General features: G+C 35.1%; 1 protein-coding gene across 1 annotated transcript in view; it reads left to right on the top strand.

The window, feature by feature from the left end:
* Nucleotides 1-15422, top strand: part of LOC139717623 (folylpolyglutamate synthase, mitochondrial-like) — a 74261-nt gene extending 58839 nt beyond the window's left edge. Inside the window, exons 6-12 of the mRNA XM_071629129.1 lie at nt 5920-6022; nt 8288-8365; nt 9706-9868; nt 11703-11828; nt 13040-13230; nt 13557-13626; nt 15046-15422. Coding sequence (XP_071485230.1) covers nt 5920-6022; nt 8288-8365; nt 9706-9868; nt 11703-11828; nt 13040-13230; nt 13557-13626; nt 15046-15422 — 1108 coding nt within the window. The remainder of the gene's footprint in view (nt 1-5919; nt 6023-8287; nt 8366-9705; nt 9869-11702; nt 11829-13039; nt 13231-13556; nt 13627-15045) is intronic.
* The last annotated feature ends 4440 nt before the right edge of the window (nt 15423-19862 follow it).

Genomic DNA, 19862 nt, shown 5'->3' with positions numbered 1-19862 from the left:
GGTCAACGAACTCTAAGGGCCCAATGTTAAGTTTTTATGGCGCATTTCTTTTTGCCATAAATGTTTACCCCTTTATATCTCTTTTTATCTGTTATATCTTTTTTTTAATATGTTATATCCCATTCGCGTACAATTTCTTGTACGCGAATGGGCGAGACGCATTATGGCACTTGCCTTGTTCAGTATGTGCGTGGCGCGGAACCCGCGTATTGCCAAAAGGGCGTCAAACTATGACAAATCGGAAAGTGAGATACAATGTATTAACTTAATGTGATCCTATGTTGGAATGGTAGTAGACGGCGAGTTGTAATGTTCTTAAAATGTTCTTTCTGTAGATTTTGATTTTTTATGCTATTTCCCCTATTTTGGGGGTGCTGAACACGAATCCACTTGTTGCCATTTTTCTAACCGACGTCTTCACCCGTTGCCATGGCAACACATTATTTTCCTTAAAAGAACATGTATTCTTCATTAAACATCATAAAAACATGATGTAAACACCAAAATATGTCATTATAAATCCTTTTTAATCAGACTTGAGAAAGAATACAATTTTCATAATGTCATGGTTACCTTATAGCAATGACGATTACCATGGCAACAACTATTTATAGAGAGAAAATCATATTTTTTATGAAAAAGCAAGAAAACAAGATTGAGTGGAATATTTATCATAAATTACTATCTAGATTATCAGCTTATTTTTCCACTATGTTAATTTCACATCATTTTCGTTGCTATAGCAACAACATGACAAAAGCTGCCTTTTAAAGAAAAATAAGCATTGCGATTGAAAGAAAAGCAAGAATTCGTCCACAGATGATAAATTTCTGTATATTGAGATTTTTTTGAGCTATTTCCTTTATTTTGTCGGTGCCAAACAAAAATTGACTTATTGCCATATTTTTAAATGACATCTTTAGCCGTTGCCATGGCAACAAATTATTTTCTTTGAAATAACATGTATTCTTCATTGAACATCACAAACGCATGCTGAAAACACCAAAATAAGTCAATATAAACATATCACGCTTCAATCAAATTAAAACTCACAATTTCCGACTGTCACAGCAACCACATAGCGATAACGGTTGCCATGGTAACAGCTATTTTTTTAAAAGAAAATGATTTTGTTTATGGCAACAACTTTTTTCCCTAGAAAGGAGAAGTACCCAGTAAAAGAAAAACTAGATAAATAAATTATTAATTTTGTAGAATTTAATTTTGTTGGCACTTTTTTTTTACTTTTTCGGGAATGCTGAAAAGGAATCCACCCATGGCCACTTTTCTAAATGATGTCTTCAGCCGTTACCATGGCAACAAATTATTTTCTTTAAAAGAACATGGGTTTTTCATTAACATAAAAACATGTTGTTAAGGCCAAAATATGTCATATATATTTTCCTCAAGTAATAAAAACAATCTTTTTTTTTTCAATTACATTGATATCTCCTAGCAATGACAGTTACCATAGTAACAATTCTTAAAAAGAAAATATTGATATCTTAATGAAAAAAATTGAAAAAATGACGAGATTGAGTACCATATTTATTACAAATTACTATCGGCTTTTTTTTCACAATGTTCATTCCACATCATTTCTGTTGCCATAGCAATAACATGAGAAAAATGATTTGTAAGGATTAAAGTTCTATAGCAATCTGTTGGAAATTACTATAGAGGAGGTATCATAGTCATTTAAGGTTATCAAATGTCTTGGAGACATTAATGATGAAACAGAGTACATCATGACGAGAAAATTGGAACTTTTGGGGAGGTTTTTAGACATTTGTATTGCTTACTATTTGTATTTTATGTTTCCTGGGTATATCTATAGTTTAAAACAAATCTATTCCTTAACATGTTGCGATATAGGAACAGAAATGATGTGAACATAATTATATATGGCTAATAGTCTTGCTCATTTGTAATACTTCAAAAGTTAGGCCATAATTTCACATTTTTTTCTTGAAGATTTTTTTTCTACAAAAATTGATGCATTTCCATGGCAACCATGTTGAATATTAACCATTATTTCGGATATTTAAGGTTTTAAAGGTGCAATGTAATCAGAAATTCGGGAAGCTGACTAAATATTTGTGTTTTTACTAGTGTTTTTTGTTTAGTGTATTCTTTCCTTCCATATCTAATTAGTAACGTTATTTTTTTCTTTAAAAAGCGGTTTTCTCATGTTAATTCTAAAGCACCAAGAACGATGTGGGATGACTATAGTGAAAAAAAAAGAACTGACAGTAATTTGTTATGAATATGTTACTCAATCTTGTCATTTTTTATGTTTTTCATAATAAATTGTTATTACCATGACAAATGTCATTGCTATGAGGTAACCATGAAATTGAAAAATCGTGATGTTTTACTAAATTAAAGAGACATGTTTATCTTGACACATTTAGGTGTTAACAGCATGTTTTCACAATGTTTAAAGAACACATGTTCTTTTAAAGAACATTTGTTGCCATGGCAACGGCTCAAGACATCATTTTAAAAAATGACCACGCACAGGTGCATTCCTGTTCACCATCCCCAAAAGAGATGAAAAAAATCACTTGTTTATTTTATTCTTTCTTTCCTTTTTAATGAAACGGTTCTTCTTTCTATGAAAGAAAGTTTTCCTCATGTTTTTGCTATAGCAACGATAATAATGTGAGATTAGCATAGTAAAAAAAAGCTGACAATCATAGTTAGACTCTAACTGGTTATGAAATAACTTTTTCAATCAATCTTTTAATGATTTCATGCTTTTTGATTAAAAAAAATCATTATTTTCCTTTAAAAAATAGCTGTTACCATGGTGACCGTCATCACTATGAGGTAACTGTGATATTCGGAAATTGTGATATTTAATTAAATCAGAGAAATATGTTCATATTGACATCTGTTGGAAATTACAGTAAGTTTTTATAATGTTTAATGAGGAATACATGTTCCTTTAAAGAAAATAATTTGTTGCCATGGCAACGGCTAAAGATGTCAATTAGAAATATGGCAACAGGTGGATTCGTGTACGGCACTCCCAAAATAAGGGAAAAAACAAAAATTCTAACTCTTACAGAAATGTATTATCTACGGATTTACTTCATTCTTACTTTCCTGTTAATTGAAATATAGTACCTATTTTTCTTCTTTAAAAGGCAGTTTTTGTCATGTTGTTGCCAAAGCAACGAAAAGGAAGTGAAATTAACATAATGGCGAAGAGGTGATAGTCATGATAGTATTTAGTAATCAATATTCCACCCGATCTTGTCACGTTTTCTTGTTTTTTTCATAAAAGTATCACTACTTTCTTCAAAATAGTTGTTACCATGGCAACCATCTTTGCTATGAGGTAACCATGGCGTTATAAGAATTGTAATTTTTAATTTGATTAAAGAGATGTTTAGATTGACTTATTTCGGTGTTTACTGCATGATTTATGATGTTTTCAATAAAGAATACACGTTCTTTTAAAGGTAATAATAAGAAATTATAACATAATTATAATAAACAAAAATTGATCATTTATTTATCTAGTTTTTCTTTTAATGGGATACTTCTCCTTTCTCGGGAAAAAAGATGTTGCCATAGCAACGATAATAATGTGGCATGAACGTAGTGAAAAAGCTGATAATTATCCGATAGCAATTTGTAATGAGTATGCTACTAAAACTGTTCATCTTTTCATGCTTTTTGATAGAAAATCATTTTCTTTTAAAAATAGCTGTTGCCATGGCTACCCTTATTGCTATGAGGTTGCTGTGACAGTCGGAAATTGTGATTTTTGATTTAATTGAAGCGTGATACGTTTATATTGACTTATTTTGGTGTTTTTAGCATGCGTTTGTGATGTTTAATGAAGAATACATGTTATTTCAAAGAAAATAATTTGTTGCCATGGCAACGGCTAAAGATGTCATTTAGAAATATGGCAACAAGTCGATTCGTGTTTGGCACCGACAAAATAAAGGAAATAGCTAAAAAACTCACTATACAGAAATTTATCATCTATGGATGTATTCTTGCTTTTCTTTCAATCGCAATGCTTATTTTTCTTTAAAAGGCAGCTTTTGTCATGTTGTTGCTATAGCAGCGAAAATGATGTGAAATTAACATAGTGGAAAAATAAGCTGATAATCTAGATAGTAATTTATGATAAATATTCCACTCAATCTTGTCATGTCTTCTTGCTTTTTTATGAAAAATATGATTTTTCTGTATAAATAGTTGTTGCCATCGTAACCGTCATTGCTATAAAGGTAACCATGACATTATGAAAATTGTATTCTTTCTTAAGTCTAATTAAAAAGGATTTATAAGGACATATTTTGGTGTTTACATGATGTTTTTATGATTTTTAATGAAGAATACATGTTCTTTTAAGGAAAATAATGCGTTGCCATGGCAACGGGTGAAGACGTCGGTTAGAAAAATGGCAACAAGTGGATTCGTGTTCAGCACCCCCAAAATAGGGGAAATAGCATAAAAAATCAAAATCTACAGAAAATTTTAAGAACACCCCAATATTGTGACAACTTGCCGTCTACTATGGTTTCGAGGCTAGGAAATCAGATTCATTGCTTCAATGCGCAAATTTCAATAAGTTTTAAACTTAAATATTTACGTCCGCAGCGCAGCAGTGCTCGTGCACGATTACATGATAATATTACCTCTTACATTTTTGTCTCTGCTGTTATTACCAGGTGATTACCGCTGACATTTTTACCTCTGACAGTTTTTTACCCCTTACATTTTTCAACTCTGACATTCGTACGTCTGACACTTTTGCCTCTGAAATTTTCACCTCTGACATTTTTACTTTTGACACTTGTATTTCTGCCATTTTTGCCAGTGACATTCTTACACCAATTTATACACAATGACTTTCATTTGAAGTGAAGGTAATCGATCTAATATTTTGGGGGCATTGCGTCATGCAAGGATTCCATAGATAAGATATAGTTATGCGGGAACGTCAAAGAAGAGTGCAACAGAACGTAAAAAGAATGCGAGATGTCAGTCTAACTACCCTGATATTACGTAAATAAGTGTAATGAATTACTAGCGACGTGTGAATTTCAAAACATTTTAGATTGTTATGCCTGCATTGAGGTTTCTCCTGGCCTGTAAAATTTGTGTCTGAGTTGTTGATGTTGTTGTTGTTGTTGTTGTTGTTGTTGTTTTGGGGGGTTTTTTGTGGGTTTTTTTTTTTACATTTGACAGGTGGCATGCGCAAAAGTGAAAGTTTCTGATCCGTCACGTTTTCGCGCGTTTACGAAATGTGCCATTGGTCAGTTAGCTATACTCACCGCCAGCACTGGTCCTGTCACGGAATGCGAACGCTGATTCGCTCTTTCTCCTGACCAGAATAAGGCTCACTGCACGTCAAGGTTTAGTCCCGCCACAGAAAGCGAATGCAATGAATAGTTGAAGAATGGAACCCGAGTTTCAGCCCAGCCATAAATGGAGATAGGAAGCTTCGATCTGGGAATAGAACGAATGAAACAGTAAACAAAACAAATGTTAGTGATTTGTTGCTAATGATAATGTGCATGACATAACAATAACATGATGTCATACTTTTGCATGCCTAGACATAGACTTTCCACCATTAGCTTCAAGCCAGTCGTTAAGACCAAGGCAAGGGCCTGTAGGCCTATAATGTTTACCTCATGTGTCTTTAGAGATGGACTATAATCGAGCCAGGAAATCACCGTCCCATTTATGAATATCATGTCATAATATCTGCAACATACTAGTATTAGTTCTGTCATTTCTACTGTATCTATATAATTTCCTAAATAGGAACATATGAACAAAAAAAAAACCAATGTGTTGTTTTCCAAACGGTTTGTTGCATCGACCATTTCTTTTTTCGCCTGGAATGCACAACACCAGTTTCGTGATGAGTATTTTCATTGTCAGGTCTCCAACGGTGGCTGGTGTGACGTCACTCGGCATCGACCACGTGAACTACCTTGGACATACAATTGAAGAAATTGCCTGGCACAAATCCGGTATCTTCAAGGTTAGAGCCAGTGTCGATTATGTTCCACATGACCCGTCAGCTTTGTATCCACTTCTATCCTCAAAGTCTTGAAGATATACATCGTAGGCCTACTGTTGCTTTTAGAACTATTTTGTTAAAGAGCGAGGTCTATATCTCTATTGTATTTTACGCTAATCGCATGACAAGTCATTGGGCGAGAAAACAATCTTTCATGTGCACCGCCGGCGCCACGTTTTCAAAAGAGTGTGTGTGTGTGTGTGGGGGGGGGGGGGGGCACTTCCGGATTTCATGAGCAAACAAGCAAAACAAACAAACAAATAAAAAACAGGAATTTGTCAAGCCTGACAAATTATGTGATCCGATGTGTCCGGAAAATGAAGTTTTTTGAGCCCCGACCACGCTTTACACAACCCTATCTGTTCCATCTGCGATTAAGGGCGAAAGGCCATATGATTTTTTTTTTTTTTTTTTAGTTTCTCGTCAAAGAAAAGGGAATCAAACCTGCCATGCCTTCAGATTTAAAATGGAAAGGGCATAATTATGCTAACAGAAAGAAAAAACAAGCATTTTGTATCTCTGTACCTCACTTTTCTATACAAGATGGCGTCTGAGGAAATAGACGTTATCTTAAGAAATGATCCTTTTGACAAGGTCTATATAGCTGTACAAAATATTAGGGCAATATACCATGTATTTACCAATTTGTTTGATCCTTGACCCTACTTTAGACAGCCAAGATGGCATCTGATTAAAAAGTTATCAATTTGTGAAACAATCCATATGACGTGGGCTTAATGCGTGCAAAATAATGGGAGTGATCGGGCGTGTAATTACCAAGATATACAGGACAAAGTAGTCTTGACCCTTGACCCTACCTCGCATAGCCAAGATGGTGTCTGAGTCAAAAGTCGTTGTTTATGAAATAATACAGGTAACATGGTCCATATATGTACAAAACCTGCCCCGATTGCGCATTTAGCAAGCAAGATACAAAACAAAGAATATTTGGCATTTGAAACTCATTTGCACAACCTAATTAACGTGTGACCAAAGCGTCGTTTTCTCGCTAAATGATCCATTTTGTCGAGGTCCATGTGTGTGCAAAATATGGCGGTGATTACCATCAATAATGAAGATACAGAATGAAGTATAAATATTTGACCTCTGACCCCACTTTACACAGCCAAGATGGCATCTGAGCTAAAAGATGTCATGTTGTGAAATGATTCTTGCAACATGGTCCTCAGGGGCGGCGCAGCCGTGGGGGTCGTGGGGGCTCGGGCCCCCACACTTTTTTTGCTTGTCAGCTGAAGAAACCCGGAAGTGGACGGGGACGGGGAGAGATGAGCTGAGGACCTTTTTTATTTTTGCTTGTTAGGTCATGAAACCCGGAAGTGGCCCCCACACTTTTGAAAACACTGCGCCGGCCCTGGTCCTTACATGTCCAAAATGTGGGGAAGATTGGACATGTATACACCAAGATACAGGATTACACATTTTTTTATATTCGACCCTAATTTACCTACCCAAGATGGTGTCCGATAAAAATAGTTGATATTTTCATGAAAAGATGTTCTTGACATGAACTAAACATGTGCAAAATATGGGGTTGATAGAACTGTTGTTCTTGATCTATTGGTCAGAAAGAAGAAGAGAGAAAGAAAAAATATAATGAAATAGCGTATTATATAGAAATTTCCAAGGAGAAGAATAAAAGGATCAGAAATAGATAAAGTTAGGAAAGGAGAACGAGACCAACTTAAGAAAAAAGCAAAAATGCAAAAGTAAAAAAAAAAAAAAGCAAAAGTAAAAATGGCAAGGGCGAGCATCGAACACACGACCTTTAATAGGCTAAAAGTCCACTGCGCTATCCACTGAGCTATTTCATCCACCATAGGCTCTGTGTATTAAACAATATGACGTTACATCGAAGCCAAGTGTCAATTAAGTAAGATATGAATGAGAATGAGATTTGAGATAATGACGTCATAGTGACGTCACGGTTGACTAATCACATTGAAACATTAGATCTTTCGTCCTTCGGACATGATACATAGGCCCTATATGGTGCAAGTTTGAATTGATAGACAAAGAGCTTTTTGAGATATGTAACAAAAACACTTATAGGAATTTTTCACATTTGCATTTTCCAAGCATAATAAGAGCAATCGTGACCTACCTCCTTCAGAAGGCGGGGCGACACAGAGTCATCTTTACAGAGTCATCTGTAACGACTTACAATTTGAGATGATAGTAATATTGTTTTATATCATTTTCACATAGAATGGGCGACCTGCTTTCACAGTTGCCCAGGACAGTGGGGCAATGCAAGTACTGGTCCGCAGAGCTGCTGAAAAAGGGGTATGGATTTAGTATTCATCTGAGTTAAGGAGAAGTCCTTGAAAACAAAAATACATAAATGAAAAATAGATATATCATACAAAAAATGTATATACAGTATGTGTTGTATGTATGTATGTATGTATGTATGTATTGGCAGCAATTGCGCAGAGACGTGGCTGTGATGTTGGGTATGTGTATAGGTAGGTATGATATATATATATATATATATATGTAATAACAATCAAATAATAAAATAATAATGATGATAATAGTAATAGTAATAATAATAATAATAATAATATATGTACATATATATATATATGTATTGGATGTCTTTCCTTCATCATAACGCTATAATAGTAATTTTTGATTTAAGACTCATTTTAGTTTTGATTACGCCATTTGAGTACTCAGTATTACTGAACATTTGTCACTCCCACCCTTGAGTTATGACTTGGAATTAGTACGACCATTGTCAAATACCATTTGCGTTTTGACATATCCCACTCGTAATTCGCAAAATTTTCATTTAGTAAATTCCAGATTATTAATTGCACAAAAATCTATAAGACACAATGGACCAAATCTTTGGAATATACTCCCAGATTATGTTAAATCATGTAAAACTTTATATTCTTTCAAGGCTAGATTGAAAACTACATTACTGTCAGATTACAATCTATGAATATAGCATTTGAATATATATTTTGTTTTGTTTGATCACAAATTGTAAATTGGATTTAAAACTACAATAAATATACGCAATGTTTCTGTGTCTATCATTTCATTTCATTCCCATTATCTTCAGCATCACCACTATCACTTTCATCTTCATTATCACAGTTTTCTTCATCATTACCCTGTCAACATCATCATACATCATCATCATCATCATCATCATCATATTCACGTTACTCTTATTCGTATCTATGCACTAGGAATATAAAAAAGATAATGTATTTACAGTGTTTTATATTTTGTAGTATTTCTCCATTCCGTAAACAATATAATTTTTTGATGTTGATAGGTCCCTGGGTTGCCACGTGCTCAAGCCTTTGCTTATAGTGGCAGTCCTTCTTCCGCATAATTTCTCAGATAATTATTTGGAAAATTGGTAATACGATTTATAATTTGTTAATGAAATTAATTTACACATCGATTTTCCTTCTTTGAATAATGTACTTGTAATCTGCTTACTGATATTTCATGTGATATTACTGAAAATAATTTTGATTTATGTATGAAATTGTGTTGGAAGAAAAATAAATCAAACAAACAAACAAACAAACAAACAAAATGAATTTTCATCAGCGCATGTCATTATTCATAGACTAAACGTATCATATTTGCACGATCAGGCAACTCTTCGGGTGTGTTTGCCAATCGAACACAACGACTTCCGGGGCAACCCGCTCAAAGTTGGTCTCGTTGGAAAGCATCAACTTATCAACGCAACTCTGGCAGTGCAGATGGCTAAAGCTTGGCTCGAGGAGAAGGACCCAGGAAGATTCGACTTTCAAGGTGGGAAATGAAAATATGTGGAAGATTTAAAGAGAAATTGCCATTGTGTTCGATATCAGTACACAGTCTACAGTTATAGAGAATTGGGTTTAGGAGTAAAATACATTTCAGCGTTAGTACATCTATAGTGACTTACCGATCGATATTAGTACAAAGTCTACAGTTAAAGAATTGGGTTTAGAAGTAAAATACATTTGAGCATTAAAATATATCTTTAAGATATACCGATGGTTTGGAGGAGAAATGTTAGAGAAGAAGAACTGGCCATTTTGGAAAATTGCTTCATTATAGCTTGAAAACAGTAATATAAGTAATTTAGGATCAAAACAAATATATTTGCAATTCCTTATAGGAAGAAAACGTGTAGTACCGGTTAAGATACTCTTAAAACAGCAGCAACAACAAAAACGATTGAAAACAAAAATATCTTTGAGTGATCAACATTAAACATTTTCACTAAAAATTCACTCGAACTTGTTCACTCATTTGTTTAAAAGAGTTATAGAACGAAGCAAAACTATGTGTTTTCCCTGGAAATGAACTTTAAACAGCCGATTACGAGAGTTTCAGTTCAAACTGGTGTATGATATTGTACAAACAAATCATTATCTCCTCCAGTTTAGTTTAATTTCAAGTAATTTATGTTCTTTCTTGTTTTATAGGAAAAAAGCAGAAGAAGCATAATATATCTTATACCTGCGAGTTTAATACGCATGTTGTTGTTGATGTTGATTTACGAAACTGTAATTGGGAACAAATTGTGTTCGGGATGAAAGAATGCAATAAGGAAAACGACAACTGTTAAATCAAATTTTAATTCTTGTTCAATATTGGATTTTAAAAGCAGAGGATATAAACAGCCGCTTTCATTTAATGAAATAAAAATGATATTTTAGAAGATAGATTAGAGAAAGGGAAATTAGCATCAAATAATAAATATTCATTTTAGGAAAATCTTGAGATATAAAGTTAGTATGGAAGTACCCGGACCCGGATGTCCACAGGGAGGGAGGTGGGGGTAGAAGAGGTAGAGAGAATAGTGGGGACATTGAATTTTAATTACTGGGAGGGGAAACAAGTCAGTTCGTAATTAGCTCATGGGCACGTTGGTACTTAAATGGTCTTTCTTTTTTTCTCAGTTGGTTAGGCACTTCACTCGTTTTTCAAACCAACATAATGCGTACCGGTAAGCTTTCCCGGCGCAACAATTTATGGAATTCGTGTTTAAGAAAAACTGATCTTGCATAGCGAGACCAGGTGACCAAAATGGTCCTTCAACAACCCTCGAGGGTTTCGTCGTTTTATATTGAATGTATTAAGACATGTTATCAGTCGTATTGCCAAATCCAGGCTTCCTGTCAGGTGGATGTATTGGCAGGTACCATTTACAAGCATTGCATGAATAATCATTGTATGACAGATGCTTATCTCAGTGAATTAAAAAACCATCATGCGTTTTGGTACGAATGATCTTTTTCTGCCCATGCGCAAAGTAGAACTACGAGCTGGCTTATTGGGAATAGATCCCATGTGTTTTGTTTGAGATTTTTTTTTAATGTATATTGTTTGCTAATAGTACAGCTTGATTTGATTTGATCGATTATAACTATATGTATTGTTGATTTGTGTTGATTTTGGTATATACAGTTTTATATGTACTTTGATTTGCCATGTATTTGAATTGAATATGGTATCAATAAAAGATTATGGAAAAACAACAAAAAGTCTACATATCATTATTAGGTCGAAATGTATGAGGGGAAGGGGGTGTAAGGGAAAGCTCTAGATTTGTACACGTTTTTCTGTGTTTTTTGTCCTTTCGATCTTCTCTCAGTTCCGGAGCACCCCGTGGATCCAGACTCTGTCACGGGACTCATTGACCCCACTGGTGAACAACAGTTGACATACGGAGAGCTCGAAAGGGCAATGCCATTTACTCTTCCTTCAGAGTTCATTCGAGGTAGGTAAAGCTGAACTCAACGAAAGAATAAAAACACCAGACAAATCTCGGTAGCCCATAACAACAATACAAGAATAAGAACAAGACCAAGAACAACAACTAGAGCAAGAAGAAGAAAAAGAAGAAGAAAAATATAACAACAACTTGTCATGATCGGAAGGACATTGCCCTGTACTTTTCTGAATTTATTCAATTTTTGTGATGCTGACCTCAACGAAAGAATGAAAGCACGTGACAAATCTCGGTAGCCCCAAACAACAAAACAAGGATAAGGATAAGAACAATAACAAGTGCAAGAACAAGAACAAGAACAGTTTTAGAGGAACAAGAACATAACAATAACATGATCAAAAGAATATTGCCCGATTATACTCTTACTTTTGAATGATTATTTATTCACGGTAGTAATGCTGACCTCACCGTAAGAATGAACGCACGTGACAAATCTCGGTAGCCCATAAAAACAAAACAAGGGTAAGAACAATATATATATATATATATTGGAATTTTCCACGTGTTGGACTTCGAATGTTGTAATTATTAGAAGAAAGAGTCTCAAGTACGCCATGGATCCAACGATTACAAAAATTTTTATTACAAAATTTTCGGTCTGCCTCAGACCTTCGTCAGTGCAAAGACAATGATGGACAATCATGATTGTCCATCATTGTCTTTGCACTGACGAAGGTCTGAGGCAGACCGAAAATTTTGTAATAAAAATTTTTGTAATCGTTGGATCCATGGCGTATTTGAGACTCTTTCTTCTAATAATTATGTATATATATGTATATATATATATATATATATATATATATATATATATATATATTTATTTATTTATTTATTCATAGTACAATATATATTAGGATGGAAGGCGTTGCTTTATGAGTGACTCTAGCTGGACAGTTTGTTTCGGCCGCAGCTTCATCATCAACTAAATCAACTTAGTAACAGTTTCTTGTTAAAGTACGATGTAAGACATTCAGCTCTGGTGCACTCAAGCCCAGGGTAGTGTCATTATCAACTTTATTGTGTTGTTAAGTAGCCACGTGCAAGTATCTTTTGTATCTTTTGTTTGCTTGCTTGAGCTCACATATAGTTGAGCACTGTCAACCATATTGCAGTTCACACTCTACTTACGTATATATATATATATATTTTTTTTTTTCGGTTAGCACTGGCGTCCTGTCACTGGCCTGGGCGAAACCAAGTGGTCAAAGGCAGCCATGTAACATACTACCTTGACAACGCACACACCACCCACAGTGCGTTCATGTGTAGAGACTGGTTCGCTGAAGTGGCAGAGCGTGACGCGGAGGTCATGGGAGGGGTCGTCAAGCGAGTGCTGATGTTCTACCTCGGTGGAGATAGACAAGTGCATGACATTATGGCCCCTTTTGTGGTAAGCTTTTGGGGAACCAATATCATATGATAGAGTCTGCTCAATTATAAAGAAAGTTGTGTCCTCACGTCGGATACTTGCATAGCGCCACCACTCGATTCGTCGCGTCAAAATCAAGAGACCCAAAAAAGGAATAGATTATTAATAACCCCAAGATATATGCCTGAATTCAAACCATGACGACGATGACAAAATAATGTAAAGCATCACAAACTTGAGGAAGTACAATGATATAATCTTATATTTCTTGTACGTTGTAATTTAATTACTTTCCTCGCCTATCTTCTGCAGTGTTAGTTATCTTTTCGTCTTCCTGACTGTCATAGGAACGTAACTTCGATGCTGTGGTCATTTGCGGAAGTCGGAGCGTATCTGACAAAGAAAATGAAGTCAGAGGTAAGAATATTGCTTTCCTAAGATTTTAATTTGAATTGCTAAGATTTAAGGATTTCATGGAGGTTGTTGTTATTAAAACAAAAGTATGGCAATGTTTATCAATTCAAAACGAAGACAAAATAGAGAGGATTGAATAACCGCCTGGTTTGTTTTGAGGAGGTACATTGCGTTTCCGTTCAAATAATCTATTTTATTATAACGCCAAGTGCACCTACCATGTGTTCGGACCGTGTCAAAAGATGAATGGAACTGGAATAGTCTAAGGAGAAAAGTTCTGGGAATATCACAACAGGCATAGGCATAGTACGCTTAAAAAGGAAAGTTTCCTCGAAGGTAGGTAAATTCAGAGAATGCAGAAAGATTAGTGAAACCCCAGAAAAAGCTTAAGGACTATCGAATAATCTATGAAAAAAGAAGAAGTAAATTGCACCAATTTTGGTTGTTTGTTAAGGCAAATATTCTTTTGTATGCCTTTGAATCAAATAGTTATGTTGCTGTTTCAGAAACATATAATTCTAGGTTCTCCCTGTACATTTTCTTTATTTTCTGACAAATTGATGCAGAGTTCCTAACTACAGAGGGCGGCATGCAAGGTTACCACAAAGGTTATAACTTTGAACAGACCTGTCCTCAAAAATTCGCTCAAAATTGTACTATTTCAGTGATCGTTCTGCATTCCCTGAACTCACGTGAATGTTCAAGGAAGTCCATAAAGGAAACCAAATTTTTTTTCACTGGTGTTACTTTAAATGTGAAATTCTGAAAGCATGAATGAAAAAAAAAGAAAGAAAAAGAAATGAAAAATGGTACATGTACTGTATTTTTAAAGGCACCACTGTCACAAGAGGGCGGAAGTCAAGTTTAGACATGGTTATCTAGAGATAGGTTCTTCAGTGTTATAAACTCTTCTGGTCGTAGAAAATACCGTCGAATTTCATTTGCAGATACCACTGGGTGTTTAATTGTCTTATGAGCCGCCGCAGTGCGTGGCCCAACTTCATGATATGCCTGCATGCTGCAGCCAGACTCCAGAGAAGATTATCTAAACGACCGAAAAGAGGACAATAAATATACCCGTCTAGAACTAAGCCTAATGAGATTTCTCCATGTGTCATGTAAATTTGACTGTCTTCTTATCAGCTAGGAGCCAAGGAACTTTTTTTTTTTTAATGTATGGGTGTGTTTCCCCTCCCCTTTTTTTTTTGGGGGGGGGGGAGAGGGGGGGGGGGTAGAGTCCCGATTCCTCTCCCCATGTTTGAAATCGTTAGTTTTCCACAAAATGTTAATTCATTGCTTTTATCTAAACTTGTTGGAATAATGATTAAAGTTATGCGACAAAATACTACTAATAATAGTGTGTTGTTGTAGAACCCATCATATCTCGTCCTGCTGTCTCTCATTCTATGGTATTATGATTAGACTTCAAACAGTCACCACTGAAGCTGCCTGCTCTACTGAAGAAGCTGGCTACACTATCGGATGCATATCGAGATTTGCACAAGAAGATGAAGAGCGAGTCGGATCCTCCAAGCACCAACAAAGATAACGGTGGGACTCCCATCATTCGGGTAGCACCGTCCGCCACCGAAGCGCTCCAGTGGGCAGTGGGACCGCTGGATGATAAATACTGCCCACTCAACGGCGGGGTAACACAGAACCAGGAAATATCACCGTTCGCTGAGCGAGGAGCTCCTCAATCGGCAGATCACCTTCAGATCTTGGTAACTGGCAGCACATACTTGGTTGGCTCGGTACTAAAGGTTCTAGATCCAACTCTTGCTACTGGTACCCTCTAAACCACTTTCATGCAGCAATAGAATAAAACGACAACATAGACATCCCTCTTTCATCTTCACATTTACTATTATTTTCTGTCTTTTGAAGGGTCATTTCTTTGAGTGATTGTTTGGTCACTGCTTGTTAATTGAATCTATGTTATCTTTTATTACTAACGATTGAAAGGTATTGGCAATAAACAAGCTTGTTTTCATGTCGGCTACATCATGTTTCTTGTTTCCTCTGGTTCCCCTCACAGTAGTGTGTCATAAGTGTCAACTTGTACCGTCTGTCAGTGAATTCATTCAATGTAATGAATAAATTAGTCTCATCATTTTTTTTTTCGTTAATGAACTATTGAAATGAATGAAACAAGATGATATAACATTTAGAGCTAATTTTATTGTGGGTATAGGTATTATCAAAAGCTGCTTAACACACATTATGAATGTCACACACGTGACGTAATATTTTCACTAATCCTACTGATAGCTGATGTCTTACTACAATTTTTACGCCAAAGGACAACTGCAAATGGATTGTGTTTGTTCCTAGGTCGATTTTTTTCTTTACACCTTTGAGCGATTCAAGTCTAAATGTTGAATCTCCTATAAATACTCACCTGTTTAGATTTTTGATCGGTCGCGTTTCGACCATGAGTGAACAATTTGGATTACGATAAGTAAATAATCCAAGCTGGTTTTCATTATTGGACCTCAATTCCTAGAGATAAGCAGCAAAGAGCACTTTTACAGTACTTATGTAATTATTTTGTCATACCTTTTTTTTTTCATACAAGTAAGATAAAAATATGCCATATTATGTAATGTTATATCATGTGGAACTCAAACAAACTGAAGTTGTTTGATTCCTGCGATCAAAACCTAATACTCTCCTATATACAAGTTTATTTTTGCATTCCATTATAAATCATGTAAGAAATGTTTACTACAGTGTTGGATGATCATTTAAAATCGATATTTCATACATACGAATAAAGTAATAAAGTAAACATATAAATGATACTGCATCTACACCAGGATAGAAAACACTCAAAGTAAAATTTCAATGAAATAATATGAAATGCAGGAGATAGACAATCCTTGACCAGGAAGATGGACCGAGATTATGATATCGCATCTTGAAATGAACTATTATAAAGTACACTGCAAAAAGTCCGGTGTTAGATATGAAACACTGAGCTGGTGTTTAATTTCCAGTGCTCATTTTTGGTGTTAGATTAAACTTACCTAGCACCCCGGATGTCACTTTAAAATATAAAACTTTTTTGAAATAATTACTTAGTTACTGTTCTTCCGTTGATTTTGAACTTCAACAAGACGATTAAGAACTTTCCAATAAATTGCTTGATTAAAAAAAAAAAATGATGTGAACACATTTACACCACAGTAACACCAGTTGGTGTGGTCTCCTATTGACACTAACCATTGACATTAACACCAACAACATCAAATCAACACCATGCGGTGTCATTGTTGAATTAGCACCAGCGCAGTGTCACTACGAAGTGCCAGGTGAAACACTTTTCAACACCATCACAACATACTTTTTATACTTCTTGGTGTGGTCCTCTATTGACACTTGATCGGTGTTGAATCTAACACCGATGTTTTTGCCCCCACGGCTGCGCCGCCCCTGCGTAGTATGTATGTCGGTGTGATTTAGGAAACATATCTTAATATGATGTTAAGTACATTATATAAATCTTACCACTCACTGAGTGGACGGCTGTCGGTAGAGGGCGTAGGGCAAAGCAAAGTGTGTGTTCTGAGATACAATCTTGATCTGTAGAAGTACGTATCATGTATGTCGGTGTGATGTGGGAGACATAATTGTAATGATAACAGACGTAGTGACAACGACAAGCACATTGTGTATAGAGTAAGCGGGATCTTGAAGGGGAAAAATGACGGCCAGTAGTAATTAATCTCATATCATATTTTTGGAGAGTAAGAATTGGATTTATTTGGTGCAGCCACCATTTCCCAAATAATACTGCAGTATGTAATACAGCAAGATTATAGCATTATATAGAATAGTAGGCAAGTGGTAGGGAATGTTTGGGAGAAGAAAGTTTCTGTCGCTATAAGACGACAACTGTTCTTGAGACATCGGTGTGACTAATTGTGACCATAATCATTCCAAGTTAAACTTAATTCAGTTGTGATTCCTAGGAATTACTCTAGGTGGATCTCAGATTGATTTTAAGAGACTGTATCAATATTTTCATCATTGTTTTTGCTGGGTTTGTTTTTGTTTTGTTTTGTTTTGATTTGTTTTTTTACGTAGGCCTAATAGGTTTCAGACATAAAAATGTGTTTTCGAGGTTACTCTTGAACAGTTTTTTCATACATACGAAAGTCTAATTACTTGATGATTACCGATGATTTCCTTCAACACTTTCTTCTTATCATATAGTATCATGCGTATTTGTATCAGGCTATTGCTGTACTGTATTAAATGTAATCTTTATTTTATTTTTTTTTTTGCTGTGTCTCTTTCGTAGTCAATTCAGTTTCATACTTAATGGACTATACATTGGCTGACACATAGGATATTTTCCTAGTTCCCTTGGCTCGTCTTGGTTAAATGTTACAGTTTTGAATAGAAAGTTCAAGTTCATTGTTTTTTCTCAATTTCCAACATATAATTAACAGCACATACGTATAATGTGAATGAAGAAAAAGAGATTCCAATATTAAAGTAATCGAAAAGCAGGGTACTTTGTACTTTTAATGAGAATTAAAGAAGCGAAACGGTTGGTAACGTGTTGGTTTGTTTGTTTTTAATTTCACAAACTGTGAGTTTAAATGTAACAATTTATCTCGTCATGATCACAGTCGTTAGACGCATTTGCTTGTTAGTTGATAATATATTGGCGGTTATGGGGTCTCAGTGGATGATGATTTACAAACGAATAGATTACTATAAATTTTGTGGTAATGAGTATTAAACATGCACTACACAAATTGGGAAGATGAGTAACCACTGTTAAAAGCTGGAAAATTAATCACTACCGGGTCTATTTTGAGTGAATAAACTAAGCTTGTAACATTGAGTATGACGTGATGGAAGTTTGTATATCTTCGTAAACAAAGGGAAATTGTCCATTTTCATATGTCATGAAAAAGCGCCGAGTTTTTGAGAGTTTCTTTTTCTTGAAATCCCAAGATGACAAAAAAAAAATCAAGTGCGTTTTCGATATAAAGAAAGATTTGTTGGGTTGATGACCTTCCATGGTATTCGTAAAATGCGTGATATTAAGTGTGATTCTCAATTTGGAGGTGCTTTCGATTGCATTTTGATTATCAAAACAAAAGTGTTTCTTCTTAGCTCATCATTTCCCAGTCTGCAATCTGGGAAAGCGTAGGCCAGTGTGAACATGTTTAAAAAATACAGATCGACAGGTCTCCATCTGGCAAGTGATAAATGCGCTAAAGCGCCCTCTTTTGATATACATAATGGCATAAGAATTCTTTCGTACCAATGATACCTCCATGCTCTTACATTTGGGTGTAAACGCTGTAAATAAGGGTCTTTTCACGTCTTAATGATACCTGTAAAAAGAAAAGAATAATTTAATCACCTTAAATGGCAAGGATATAATTTTGAATAGGAAGTAAGAGCATTTCTATAAATAACCAAAACATGTATTGCCTTTCGGTTTTGGCGATTTAGCACTTTTATTGATCATGCCCTGTCTAGGTATGTTTGTTTTCTGAAAGAACAAAAACAACAAAAAACAAGAACAAAAACAGAAGTTGCTGTCGTTTTGAGAAAGGCTGTGTTTTAGTTTATGATTTGTGCTGCATCTTCCAACTTTATTTTCACAGGTCAATTGTTAACTACGGAAATTCTGCGACAATATTCTTCGCTGGATTATGGGAGCCTTGCTATTGTTCCCGCTTCTTGATTGTGCCATATGCAAACCCCTTTGCTATGTCGTGTGCACTGACTGTATCCGGTTTGCACACACACACACACACACACACACACACATATTATCTATATATATATATATATATATATATATATATATATATATATGTGTGTGTGTGTGTGTGTGCGTGTGTGTGTGTGTGTGTGTTTAATTCAATTCATTTATCTTAATTCTCATTTTCCAACCAAAGATAACACAGAATAAATCAGGAATATCATAAACGTTTATACGCATTTAAAAAAGTACACCCACTTAGTTAATCGAAACGGCCTATAACTTTTTTAACGGAAAAGTTTTGAGCAAAATGATTTGGCAGTACTATTCCTATGCTACACTTATTGCATTTTGCTGCTGGTGGATGTTTGCGTGTGTTTGTGTTTTATCATCGAGTTCTCCCCCCCCCCCAAGCCATTTTAACAGTTTTTGTTTTGTTTTTGTTATTGTTTTTTTTTTTTTTTGCATTTCTTGCTCCATCTTTACAGTGCGCTCACTCAATCAT

The sequence above is a fragment of the Diadema antillarum genome, unplaced genomic scaffold (genome assembly GCF_040938485.1).
Source record: "Diadema antillarum isolate AM-2024a unplaced genomic scaffold, OU_Dant_1.0 scf00000078, whole genome shotgun sequence".
Taxonomy (NCBI): Eukaryota; Metazoa; Echinodermata; class Echinoidea; order Diadematoida; family Diadematidae; genus Diadema; species Diadema antillarum.
Note: the sequence above shows the minus strand (reverse complement) of the source record. Positions and strands in the feature narration are given on the sequence as shown.